The sequence below is a fragment of the Molossus molossus genome, unplaced genomic scaffold (assembly GCF_014108415.1).
Source record: "Molossus molossus isolate mMolMol1 unplaced genomic scaffold, mMolMol1.p scaffold_m16_p_21, whole genome shotgun sequence".
Taxonomy (NCBI): Eukaryota; Metazoa; Chordata; class Mammalia; order Chiroptera; family Molossidae; genus Molossus; species Molossus molossus.
This window is the reverse complement of record NW_023425357.1, coordinates 36,802,833-36,816,623: the sequence shown is the minus strand read 5'-3', so window position 1 is coordinate 36,816,623 and position 13,791 is coordinate 36,802,833. Positions and strand designations below refer to the sequence as shown.

Genomic DNA, 13,791 nt, shown 5'->3' with positions numbered 1-13,791 from the left:
GTGGGAGGGAGAGAGAGGAAGAGGCAGAGAGAGAGAGAAACATCGATGTGAAAGGGACGTATCGAGTGGCTGCCACCTGCACGACCAACCAGGGCTGGGGACAAACTGCAACTGAGGTGCGTGCTCTTAGGGGAACCGAACCCGGGTCTCTCTGGACCGCAGGCTGACACTCTAACCGCTGAGCCAAACCGGCCAGGGCTCTAGTCAAATCTTTTGCCCATTTTCTGGTTGTTTTTGTTGTAGGGTTTCTTTATATATTCTGGATATTAATCCCATCTGAGATATATGCAAATATTTTCTCCCATTCCGTGGATTGTCTTTTTACTCACTTGATACTCTCCTTTGATGTTTTTAACTTTGGAAGTCGAATTTATTTGTTATTTCTTTTCTTTTTTTTTTTTTTTTTTGAATCCTCATCCGAGGACATTCTTCCATTTTTTGTACAGATAGAGTAGGAGGGAGAGAGAGGGAAACATCGATGTGAAAGGGACACATCGAGCGGCTGCCACCCACACAACCAACCAGGGCCGGGGACAAACTGCAACCGAGGTACATGCCCTTAGTGGGAACAAAACCCGGGTCTCTCCGGACCGCAGGCGAACGCTCTAACCGCTGAGCCAAACCGGCCAGGGCTGTTATTTCTTTTGATGCCTGTGTTTTAGTGTCATATTTAAGAAACTGTTGCCTAATCCAAGGTTACAAAGATTTTCCCTATGGTTTTCTCTAAGAGTTTTATAATCTTAACTCTTATGTTTAGGTCTATAATCTATTTTGAGTTAACTTTGTATATGGTGTGAGGTAGGAGTCTAACTTTCATTCTTTTGCATGTGGATATCCAGTTTTCCCTATACCATCAGTTGAAAAAACTGACTTTTCCCTTATTGAATGGTCTTAGAACCCTTGTATGAAAATGAATTAGCAATATATTCTTTTTTTACTTTTTTTTTGCATTTATCTTCAGATAGAGCGGGAGGGGGGGGAGAGAGAGAGAGAGAAACATTGATGTGAGAGAGACACATCAAGTGGTTGCCACCCACGCAACCCCAACCGGGCAGGGACAAACTGCAACCGAGGTATGTGCCCTTAGCAGGAACTGAACCTGGGACTCTCTGGTCCACAGGCTGACTCTCCAACCACTGAGCCAAACTGGCCAGGGCTGAATTAGCAATATATTCTGAGGGTTTGTTTCTGAGCTCTTTATTCTGTTTTTTTGTTTGTTTTTTGCTTTTATCTTCAGATAGAACAGAAAGGAGACAGAGCAAAACATCAATGTGAGAGAGAGACATCAAATGGCTGCCACCCACACGACCCTGACTGGGGCCGGGGACAAACTGCAACTGAGGTATGTGCCCTTAAGGGAACCAAACTCAAGACTCTTGTCTGTAGGCCTCTGATTACTGAGCCAAACTGGCCAGGGCTGGGCTCTTTATTCTGTTTCTTTGTTCTGTATGTCCTTATGCTAGAACCACACTGTTTTGATTACTGTGGCTTTGTGGTAAATTTTGAAATTAGGAAGTGTGAGTTCTTCATCTTTGTTTTTGTTTTCAAGACTGTTTTGGCTCTTTGGGTTTTTTTTTTTTTTGAGATTCCATATGAATTTCAGGATTGATTTTTCTATTTCTGCAAAATCACTTGAGATTTTGATAGGAATCACATTGACTCTGTACATCGCTTTGGGTAGTAATATCATCTAAACAAAATTAAGTCTTCCAATACATGAACATGGGATGTTTTCCATTTATTTATTTAGTTTTAGCAATGTGTAGTTTTCAGTGTACAAATTTTTCACCTCCTTGGTTAATTACTTTTATTCTCTCTGATGCTAGTGTAAATGGAATTGATTTTTAAATTTCTTGTTTAGATTTTTCATTGAAAGACTACAGAATACAACTGAATTTTGTGTGTTGATTTTATCTTATAACTGCTGGCTTAATTTATTACTACTCACATTTTTTTAATGTGGATTCTTTAGAGCTTTCTTTGTCTAAGATCATGTCTTTTGTGAATAGAGATCATTTTACCTCTTTCTCATTTGGATGCCTTTTAATTTCCTTTTTTTAAAAATTTATTTTTATTTTTGAATGTACTATAGTCGTTCCTCATTTTACCCCATTGACCCCCCTCGTCCTCACTCCTGCCCCCCTCCCACCCCTCCCCACACCACTGTCTGCATCCATTGGCTATGCACACATACATACAAGTTCCCTGGTTCATCCTACCACCTTCCCATTCCCCTCCCCATCCCCTGAGGCCTGTCAAACAATCAATTTGTACTTCTATTTTTTGTTTATCCTCACTCGAGGACATTTTTCCATTTTTTGTTCAGATAGAGCGGGAGGGAGAGAGAGAAACATCGATGTGAAGCGACACATCGAGTGGCTGCCACCCGCACGATCAACCAGTTTGTACTTCTTAATCCCTTTACCTTTTTCACCCATTCCCCTAACACCCCTCCCATCTGACAACCCACAAAATGGTTTTTGTATATATGAGAATGCTTCTGTTCTGCCTGTTCATTTTGTTTGTAGATTCAATTGTCGATAGATATTTATTCATTGCCATTTTATTTGTTCATATGTTTTATCTTTTTCTTCAAGAAGACGCTTCATCATTTCATATAATAATGGTTTGATGGTGATGAACTCCTTTAGCTTTTCCTTGTCTGGGAAACTATAATATGGCCATTGATTCTAAATGACAGCTTTGCAGGATAGAGCAACCTTGGTTGTATGTTCTTGCTTTTCATCACTGAATATTTCTTGCCACTCTGTTCTGGCCTGCAGTTTCTTTTGAGAAATCAGGTAACTAACTGCTTTTCTCTTGCTGCTTTTAAGATTCTCTCTTTGGCCCTGGCCGGTTTGGCTCAGCGGTAGAGCGTTGTCCTGTGGTCCTGAGAGACCTGGGTTCGGTTCCCCTAAGGGCATGTACCTCAGTTGCAGTTTGTCCCCGGCCCTGGTTGGGTCGTGCGGATGGCAACCACTCGATGTGTCCCTTTCACGTTGATGTTTCTTTCTCTCTTTTTCCCTCCCCACTCTATCTGAACAAAAAATGGAAAAATGTCCTCGGGTGAGGATAAAAAATAAAAATAAAAACGATTCTCTCTGTCTTGAACCTTTTGCATTTTGATGATGATGTGTCTTGTTGTGGGCCTTTGGGGTTCATCTTGTTTGGGACTCTTTGTGCTTCCTGGACTTGTATGTCTGTTTCCTTCACCAAGTTAGGGAAGTTTTCTGCCATTATTATTTCAAATAGGTTTTCGGTTTCTTGTTCTCTCTTCTCCTTCTGGCACCCCCAAGATGCGAATGTTGGCATGCTTGAAGTTGTCCCAGAGGCTCCTTACACAGTTCTCATTTTTTTGGATTCTTTTTTTTTTTTTGCTGTTCTGATTGGGCATTTTTTGCTTCCTTATGTTCCAAATTGATGGTTTGCTTCTTGGCTTTACGTACTCTACTATTGAATCTGTGTAAATTATTCTTTATTTCCGTTAGTGCCTCCTTCGTTTCTGACTGTGCATCCTTCGTTTCTGACTGCTGACTGCTCCTTTTTTATGCTCTTGAGGCCCTCACTAAGTTCATTGAGCATCCTTTTTTTTTTTATCCTCACCCGAGGACATTTTTTTGATATTTTGTTCAGATAGAGTGGGAGGGAGAGAGAGAGAGAGAGAAACATCGACGTGAAAGTGACACATCGAGTGGTTGCCACCCACATGACCCAACCAGGGCCGGGGACAAAATGCAACCAAGGTACGTGCCCTTAGTGGGAACCGAACCCGGGTCTCTCCGGACCGCAGGCGACTCTCTAACCGCTGATCCAAACCGGCCAGGGCTCATTGAGCATCCTTATAAGCAGTGTTTTGAACTCTGCATCTGTTAGGTTGCTTATCTCCATTTTGGTTTGTTCTTTTCCTGGAATTTTGTTCTGTTCTCTCATCTGTTTGTCTCCTCATTTTGGCTGCCTACCTGTGTTTGTTTCTATGTATTACTTAATGAGAGGTATGGGGCGAGGTGAGACCAGATGCTGCTTGTTTGAAAGAATTTAGGAAAACCTGAAACAGGATCCAAGACAGGTCAATTCTATGGTAAAGCACCTGGCAGCAGCTTGGGTGGGCCTGAAAGTTGGGTAGGGCAGGGCCTCAGGGAATCACCAGGGCAGGGCAAATAGTGTGAGCCAAGCTGCTGGAGTCCCAGATATGGTGGCTGTCTGCTGCCGCAGGGAAGGGTTCACCAAAGGAACAAAGGCCTCTGATAGCATGTCTATCCCGAGCTGCCTCTCCAGCGCCTCTTCAGCCCTCACTCAAGTGCCAAACAACTCAGTTCTTTCCCATGTCTCTGGTGCCTTTCAAGCTGCCTCCCCCACGCTGGAGCATGCAAATCCGAATAAGTCTATGCATGGGCCCTTTAAGAGGAGCTCTAGCTGCTTCAGCTTCCCTCAGTCTTAGTTTCTCACTGCTTTTTCCAGTTAGATGTTATGGGGACTTCTCTTCTTGGAACTGGAACCCTGAGCTGGGTGCTCGGTGTGGGATGGGGACTCCTCAGTTTTCAGGGAGGACCTTTCCATCTGAGATATCCATCTAATTTTTTTCTGCCACACTTGGGTGTGGGTCCAGCCCATTGGGTCTCTGCCCCTTCTACCAGTCTTGATGTGGATGGATGCTTTTTTAATTTCGTAGTTGTAGGACTTCCATTCAGCTTGATGTCAGGCGGTTTTGAATGATGGTTGTTCTGTAGTTTAGTTGTAACTTTGATGTGGTTGTGGAAGAATGCGATACCGTGTTTACCCACGCCATCATCTTGACCAGAAGTCTCGCCTTTTATTTCTTTAACCTAATTGCTCTGGCTAGAACTTCCCGTATTAAGTTAAATAGAAGTAGCAAGAGTGTACATCCTTGTCATGTTTATCTTAAGGCAAAAGGTTTCTTTTACCGTTGAGTATGATGATGTCTGTGGGTCTTTCATATATGGCCTTTATCATTTTGAGGAAATTTCCTTCTTAATTTATTGGGTGATTTTTTTTTCTTTATAGGGCATTGAATTTTGTCAAGTGCTTCTTCATCAATTGAGATGAACATGTATTTTTTACCCCTTCATTCTAGTAATTGAACTATCCTTGCATTCTTGGAATAAATCTTACTTGCTCATTCTTTTAATATGCTGCTGGATTCAGTTTGCTAGTATTTTATTGAGGATGTTTGCATCTATATTCATCTTTTTTTTTTTTTAATATGTTTTTATTGATATTCTTACAGAGAGAGGAAGGGGGAGAGAGAGATAGAAACATTGATGTGAGAGAAAAACATTGATTGGCAGCTTCCTCCATGCACCCTACTGGGGATCGAGCCCACAACCCAGGCATGTACCCTGACTGGGAATTGAACCGGGACCTCTGAGTCCATGGGAGGACACTCAATCCACTGAGCCACACTGGCCGGGCTGCATCTATATTCATAGAGGATAGTCTGTAGATTTCTTTTCTTGAAGTGTCTGTCTGGCTTTGATATTAGGGCATTGTTGGCCTTAGAATGGATTAGGAAGCGTTCCCTCCTCTTAAATCTTTTAGAAGAGTTTATAAGAGTTTAACATCTTTAGATGTTTGGTCAAAACTTTTGTGATAGGAAAAAATGAATTAGGTATTTTTGGAACTGATTTCAGTTTGCTGAATTGATTTCCTAACCTGCTAGTGGATGTGAACTTTAGTTTTTAAAATATTCCTCTGTGGCCCCACCCTAACTTTTCCTGTGCATATAATTTTTCTGGGTTCCTACCCTTAGACATTTGATTCTGGGGTCTGAAGTGGAAGAATTTAGATTTTTAGCAAGTGCCCAGATAATTCTGATGTAGCCATAGACAGGTATTTGGGAACTACTAATAGAGCTAGTCTAATAGAAACTATTTTCTTTAAAATTGAATTTTTCTCTTAAATCACTGAAAGCCATCATCATAACTTTTTAAATTATTGCACTTTTTATTTTAGAAAATCAGTTATTACCTCCTAAAGTTTCTGGACTCCAATATTCATATTATTTTGTAAAATGTGGGGAGCCATTTTATACAGTGATTGACAGATAAAGGGCAATTAAAGTATTCTTGATTATAGAAAAAAAAAAAATAGCCAGGGCATGTAGTAGATTAAGTTACCCTCTGGTTTGTTCCATTCAGTAGTGATATTGTCTTCTTTGACACAGACCAGTTTATGTTTGACTTGGAACACCAGCCATCAGGTACAGCAGAGAAATGGCCTAACCACAGTGAGCTCTCATGTCCAGTTCCTTTCTGGAGGAGGGTGAGTGTTGTTTGAAATGTGTCATTGTTTTTGTGCCCAAGTCTGCTATTTGCATGCTCTGGCTGGATATGCATGTGTTACAGAGGTGGGGGGGTCCTTCTTGGTAGGCCCACTCATTATCTTTGGAGCTACACTTTGACTATAAGACTGCTATTTTTATTTATTTATTTATTTTCTTTATTGATTTTAGAGAGGAAGGGAGAGGGAGAAAGAGATAGAAACATCAATGAGAGAGAACATCAATTGGCTGCTTCCTGCATGTCCCCCAACTGGGGATTGGGCCCACAACCTGGGCATGTGCCCTGACCGGGAATCAAACCAGCAACCTCTTGGTGCATGGGTTGCTGCTGAACCACTGAGCCACACCAGCTGGGCAAGACTGCTATTTTTTTTTTTAATGTTTTTATTGATTTTTGAGAGATAGAAACATCGATGTGAGAGAGAAACATCTATTGGCTGCCTCTTGCACACCCTCTACTGAGGACCGAGCCCAAAACCTGGGCATGTGCCCTGACCAGGAATCGAACCAGGACCTCTCAGTCCGTGGGGTGACACTTAATCCCCTGAGCCACTCTGACCAGGCTATAAGACTGCTTTTAAAATCTAACTGTAGCCCTGGCTGGTTTGGCTCAGCCGTTAGAGCGCTGGTCTGCTGTCCAGAGAGACCCGGGTTCGGTACCCGCTAAGATCACGTACCTCAGTTGCAGTTTGTCCCCGGCCTTGGTTGGGTCGTGCGGGTGGCAACCACTCGATATGTCCCTTTCTCACTGATGTTTCTCTCTCTCCCTCCCTCCCTCCTTCTCTATCTGAATAAAAAAAATGGAAAAATGTCCTTGGGTGAGGATAAAATAAATAAATAAATGAACAAAAAATGGGAAATGTCCTTGGGTGAGGATTAAAAAAAAAATCTAACTGTACTCTGGCCCTCACACTTATGCTTATACTTCTAGTCTGGATTTAAATAAAAGGCAAGTTTAATTGGATCTATTAAACCAAAGCAGAGAGAGGCCCATCTGTATGAATTCTATGGCTTGAGTAATGAGTAAATTTGGGTGCTGATCGGGTGTGTATGCCTACTCATTTCTGATCGAATATTCTGTTTTGATGGGAGACAATTTGGAATGGAAATAAAGCAGGAAATTGTGTCCATATGCCAGAGGCAACCTGGATCATCTACCCTTGAACCTGCCCTGTAGGTCTTGTTTGCATTCCTGGTAGTTCATTATGGGCTCCATTTGGAAGGAATCTGTAGAAATGGAGTCACTGGTTGTGAGGGAGGGGGCTGGGCCTTAGGGCACAGGTCCTTTCTTTAAAGACTCTCAAAGTATCTTAGAAAATATGTATTAGAAATTATAAATACAAATTAATAATTCTCAAAATCCCACTTGAATTCCATATTAATGAATTTAGGATTGGAAAGGGGCTTAGAAATCATGTTCACTACCCCAAATCTTTTTTTTTTTTTTTTTTAATACACGTGTTATTTTTATTTGTTTATTCTTTTATCCTCACTCGAGGACATTTTTCCATTTTTTGTTCAGATAGAGTGGGAGGGAGAGAGAGAAACATTGACGTGAAAGGGACACATCGAGTGGCTGCTTCCCACACGACCCGACCAGGGCCGGGGACAAACTGCAACTGAGGTACGTGCCCTCAGCGGGAACCAAACCCGGGTCTCCCTGGACCGCAGGCCGACGCTGTAACCGTTGAGCCAAACTGGCCAGGGCCTACCCCAAATCTTTATATTTAGGATACTATGCTGGGCAAACCCTGGTCTCACATCATTCTTGTCTCTCATCATGCAAGGAATAAAAGTGGCAACTAAATTCCTACATATCTATAAAATCCTCAGAAGAGTTATAACTAGAAGGATTTAATTAATTTCCTTATACTATGGCTCAGAAAATCAGTTGAGGAAAGATTAATTGCCCTAGTTATATCACAACTGAACCAAGATTAAAACTTACTTTTTCAGTGCTCACCCTATTGATCTTCCTGTGTGTGAAGCAATGATCTTGTGTTAATGTGGAATGAAGGGATTAATGGGTGACTAAGGAATGAACAAGAGGTAAGAACATAGAAACAGCAGGCAGTATAGATAACTCTAAGATATTAATCAATGAAAGGAAAAAATTAGCCCTGGCTAGATTGGTTCAGCAGTTAAGAGCATAGTCCTGCAGACCAGAGTTGAGGGTTCAATTTCGGTCAAGGGCATGTACTTTGGTTGTGGTTTGGTCCCCGGTGGCCCTGGTTGGGGTCGTATGGAGGCAACCAGTTGAGGTGTCTCTCCCACATGGAAGTTTCTCTCTACATATCTCTCCCTCCTACTCTGTCTGAAAATAAATGGAAGAATATCCTCAGGTGAGGATTTTAAAAAAGAAAGGAAAAAATTAGATATAGAGTTCGATGTGGAGTCTAAGGTTTTTGTTTGCTTTCTTGCTTGTTTAAGATAGACTTACTCATATTTCAGCAATCATGAGAAGGATCTAGGAGAGGAGGTGGGTAGGTTGATTAAAGAGATGGAAGAGTAAAGAAAATTGATGGAGCAAGGTCTTGAAAGACAGGTATTTGGGATCCTTAACACTAGTGGTGAAATGAGTCATGTAGATTTAGGATTTATGGCTCTGGAGCTCAGATTTGGCCCCAAGAGGTAATAGACGTGGGCGTCAATTGTGTAGGAATGGATAGAAAAGAAAAGACTATACAGAGAAAATATACAAAGTAAACAAAGAGAGAGAGAGCGAGCCTGTCTGGTGTGGCTCAGTGGTTGAGCGTTGACCCATGCACCAAGAGGTCGCCAGTTTGATTCCTGGTCAGGGCACATCCCTAGGTTGTGAGCCAAATCCCTAGTAGGGAGCATGCAGGAGACAGCCAATCGATGTTCTCTCTCATCGATGTTTCTATCCCTCTCTCCTTCTCCCTTCCTCTCTCTCTAAAATCAATAAAGAAAAAAAAAATTTTTTTAAAGGAGAAATGACAGAATCTTCTGTTAATCCTAAATTTCTGAATTTCACATTTTAACCTAAATTGAAAAGTTGTGTGTGTTTTTTTCATATTTCAGTTTTTGCTGATACAAAAGGGTACGTGCTAATACTTGAATATACTTTCAGGTACCTGTGTACTGTTTACTCATCTGGAGATTTAATGTTTGTCTTTGTAGAATGTTGTGAATTATAACCTTTTCTAGAGGAAAGATCTATAATGATACTGAGTAGCGTCACACACATAAGGTTTCTTAAAAAGAAAGGACCCTTGCCCTGGCTGAGTGGTTGGAACGTCGGCCTGCGGTCCAGAGAGACCCGGGTTCGGTTCCTGCTAAGGGCACGTACCTCGGTTGCAGTTTGTCCCCGGCCCTGGTTGGGTCATGTGGGTAGCAACCACTCGATGTGTCCCTTTCACGTCAATGCCCCCCCCCCCCTCCAGTTCTATCTGAAGATAAATGCAAAAATGTCCTCGGGTGAGGAGAAAAAAAGAAAGGACCCTTAATAACAGGACTAATCACTCCCTCAGTCAGTTGTGGTGGGAAAAAGTGTCATACTTTTCCTGTACTAGTTTTAAAGCTAATGTTTTATTTTTGTTACAGGTGTTTCTCCTTTTTTACCCCACTGACACCCTCCTCCCTATCCCCCTGTCCCCGGCTTTGTTGTCCGTGTCCATCGGTTGTGCGTACATGTATATAAGTTCTGTGGTTTATCTCTTCCCTCCCCCCACCACCCCCTCTTCTGAGGGTTGTCAGTGTGTAACCTACTTCCTCATCTCTGGGTCTACCCTATTCCTCAGACTGTTATGTTCATTATATTCCACAAATAAGTGAGATCATGTGGTATTTGTCCTTTTCTGCTTGGCTTGTTTCACTTAGGATAATACTTTCCAGGTCCCTCCATTCGTCTCAAAGGATAAGAGATCTTTCTTACAGCTGCATAGTACTCCATTGTGTTTATGTACCACAACTTTTTTATCCATTCGTCTACTGATGGACACTTGGGCTGTTTCCAGATCTTAGCTATTGTAAATAGTGCTGCTATGAACATGGGGTTACATATATTCTTTCTGATTGGTGTTTCAGGCTTCTTACGGTATATTCCTAGAAGTGGGATCACTGGGTCAAATGGCAGTTCAATTTTTAATTTTTTGAGGCAACACCATATTGTTTTCCATAGTGGCTGCACCAGTCTGCATTCCCACTAGCAATGTACTAGAGTCCCCTTTCTCCACACCCTTGCCAACACTTGTTTGATGATTTGTTGATGGTGGCCATTCTGACAGGTGTGAGGTTAAAGCTAATGTTAAAAATAAAGGATATCACCCAGCTGGTGCGGGTCAGTTGGTTGAGTATTGTCCCATGCACCAAGAAGTCATAGGTTCGATTCCCAGTTAGGGCACATGCCTGGGTTGTGGGCTTGATCCCCAATAGGGGGCATCTAGGAGGCAGCTGATTGATGTTTCCCTCTCTCCCTCTCCTCTCTGAAATCAAAAATATATTTAAAAAAAAGTAAATGATATCTTCAATCATTTTGTATATTTTCAATCTGTCCTGTGGTTGGAAACTGACTAGAGTTCAGGGTGAAATTTAAAATAACTTTGATAAAAACTTGGCACGATACAATTCAAGCAGGTTGTCTTGGTTCTTGCTTAAAATACATAAATATTCTTTCTGTGTTACCTTTTTGGTGGTGGGTTTTATTTTTTAATAATATAAGCTAGGCTTTTGCTGGTGCAGCTTGGTTGGAGCATCGTCCCGTACACTGAAAGATGGCAGGTTTGATTCCTGGTTGGGGCACATACAGGATGATGTTTCTCTCTCACTGCCCCCTGCCTCTTCCTCTTTCTAAAATCAATGAAAAGCATATTCTCAGGTGAGGATTTTAAAAAACAATAATAACCCTTGCCGGTTTGGCTCAGAAGTTAGAGCATCAGTCTATGGACCAAAGAGTCTTGGGTTGTATTCCAGTCAAGGGCATGTACTTCAGTTGTGGTTTGATCTCTGGCCCTGGTCGGGGTTGTGTGGGAGGCAACCAGTCGATGTGTCTCTCTCACATCCATGTTTCTCTCTCTCTCCCTCTCCCTCCATGCACCCCCCTCCCCCAAATAATTATAATATAAGCTAGGTTACTATAATGGAGTTCCCAAAATACAGTGACGTAACCACACTCAAGGTTTCTTTCACACCTCCTGGTAATTCAGAGATCAGGATTTCTTTCATGGTTTAGTATTAACAGAGCAGTCACCACTTTGAGTTTTAGCCCAAAGCAAGGAGTGGTGAAGGAGAGGCTATCAGGCAAATGATGAGGAAGATGCATACATTACTTTCACATATTTCATTGGAGAAAACAAATTACATGGCCATGCTATAAAGGGAAAGCTAGGATAGGTAGTCTGTAGCTGAGTGGCCATGTGACTAGGTAAACTCAGTTACCAGAGAAAAATGAATCAGGACAGTTAGCAGTTACTTTCTAAATTTTCAGGAACTTGCCCAGCCAGTGTGGCTCAGCAGTTGAGTGTCAACCTATGCACCAAGAGTTCCCCAGTTCGATTCCTGGTCAGGGCACACACCCAGATTGTGGGCCCGATCCCCAGTGGGTGGGTGGGGCATGCTGGAAGCAGTCAATTGATATTCTCTCATTGATGTTTCTTTCTCTCTCCCTCTCTCTAAAATCAATAAATGAAGTACTTTAAAAAATAAATAAATTTCCTGTCTTTAGCTTGTGAAAGCAAATTCATCAGATTTTGATAAATGGAAATTAATTCTTCAGCTTATGCCAAAACAGGTGAATTAAGTATTTCATGTACTTAGATGGTGTTCTTATAACTTATCAAATAAACCTAAAAGTAAATCTTAGCAAAACTATGCTATAGAGTAGTAAACCCAAGTAACACTACATTTCTCATCCATTTAAAATTATTTCTATTCCTTTACTTCCAAATTTCTCATTTCTTCAAATGGAATTTTAAAAATTATAGCACCTACCTGTGGCCTTCATTTTATAAAATACATCTCCATAAAATTGTTCACCCAGAGAATGAATTATACCTTTTTTAAAAATATATTTTTAGCCCTGGCCGGTTTGGTTCAGCGGTTAGAGCGTCAGCCAGCGGTCCAGAGAGACCCGGGTTCGGTTCCTGCTAAGGGCACGTACCTTGGTTGCATTTTGTCCCCGGCCCTGATTGGGTTGTGTGGGTGGCAGCCACTCGATGTGTCCCTTTCACATCAATGTTTCTCTCTCTCACTCTCTCTTCCTCCCACTCTATCTGAACAAAATATGGTAAAGTGTCCTCAGATGAGGATAAAAATATATATACATATATATATATATATTTTTTTTTTATTGATTGATTTTTAGAGAGAAAGGAAGGGAGAGGGAGAGAGAAACATTGATGAGAGAGAACATGGACTGGCCACTTCCTGCACGTCCACCACTGGGGATTAGCCTGAAACCCGGGCATGTGCTGACCAGGAATCAAACTTGACCTCTTGGTGTGTGGGTCAATGCTCAACCACTGAGCCACACTGGTTGGGCTATTTTTATTGATTTTTAGAGAGAGGGAGAGGGAAAGGGAGAAATATCAATGGGAGGTACATCAATTGGCTGCCTCCTGCATGTGCCCTACTGGGAGATCGAGCCCACAACCTGGGTATGTGTCCTGAACTGGAATTGAATGGGCAGTCTTTCAGTATACTAGACGATGCCTAACCAACTGAGCCAAACAGGCCAGAGTGAATTATACCTTTAATCCTAGCATGTAGGGGCGAGAAGAAAAGATAAATTTGCTAAACTTCTGTTTTTTTCCTTTATTTATTTTTAGAGAGAAGAAGGGAGAGGGAGAGAGAGACAGCAACATCAATGAAAGAGAGCATCGAATGGCTGCCTCCTGCATGCTCCACACTGGGGATTTGGCCCACAACCTGGGCATATACCCTGACTGGGAATTGAACCAGTGACCTCTTGGTTCATGGGTCGACGCTCTACCACCATTGAGCCATACTGGCCGGGCAAATTTGCTAAACTTTGAATGCTTATTGCAGCTTCAAGATGAAATCTATAAATGGGGTCTGATTATACCCAAAAATCTTTTACAAAAATGCTCAAGATGCTCAGTTGTTAGTTATAAAGGCCCTTGAGCTTTTGTGTATATGACAGTGTGCATCTGCCTGGTGGTGAGACTTCATACCATACCATACTTGTCAGCTCTAGCTCTGAATCCTTAAGCATTAGAAGTAGCTCTAAATAAGAGGCCTATTGTTAGTCAGATACCTCATTCTTGTGTATTTCTAGTGGACTACTTATTGGAACATTTCTTGAATAAAAAAATTAGTTTTTGTCCTACAGCAGATATTGCTGATGTTTCTCCTTCTGTTGTGGCATGAACAATCCAGGTGTTGGGGTAGTGGGAGGTGAGGATGGTGGTTGCCACAAGTGGGCCAAATGCTGTGACTACATAAACTGTTAGCACTGGTGTTGAGGGATCTTAACTGTTGTTCTAGACTTTTAATTTACTTTACTCTTTAAAGGG

The 13,791-nt window shown here is 41.8% G+C and overlaps 1 protein-coding gene across 4 annotated transcripts in view; it reads left to right on the top strand.

Moving 5' to 3' along the window:
• Positions 1-13,791, top strand: part of NFATC3 (nuclear factor of activated T cells 3) — a 133,522-nt gene that overhangs the window by 112,414 nt on the left and 7,317 nt on the right. Inside the window, exons 10-11 of one of the 4 annotated variants that reach the window (XM_036275778.1) lie at positions 6,182-6,279; positions 8,255-8,378. The exons of 2 other annotated variants lie outside the window; for them this stretch is intronic. In XM_036275778.1, coding sequence (XP_036131671.1) covers positions 6,182-6,279; positions 8,255-8,269 — 113 coding nt within the window. In that variant the 3' untranslated portion in view covers positions 8,270-8,378. Of the gene's footprint in view, positions 1-1,237; positions 1,285-6,181; positions 6,280-8,254; positions 8,379-13,791 lie in introns of those variants that run through there. One more of the 4 variants, XM_036275780.1, reaches the window with a different exon arrangement.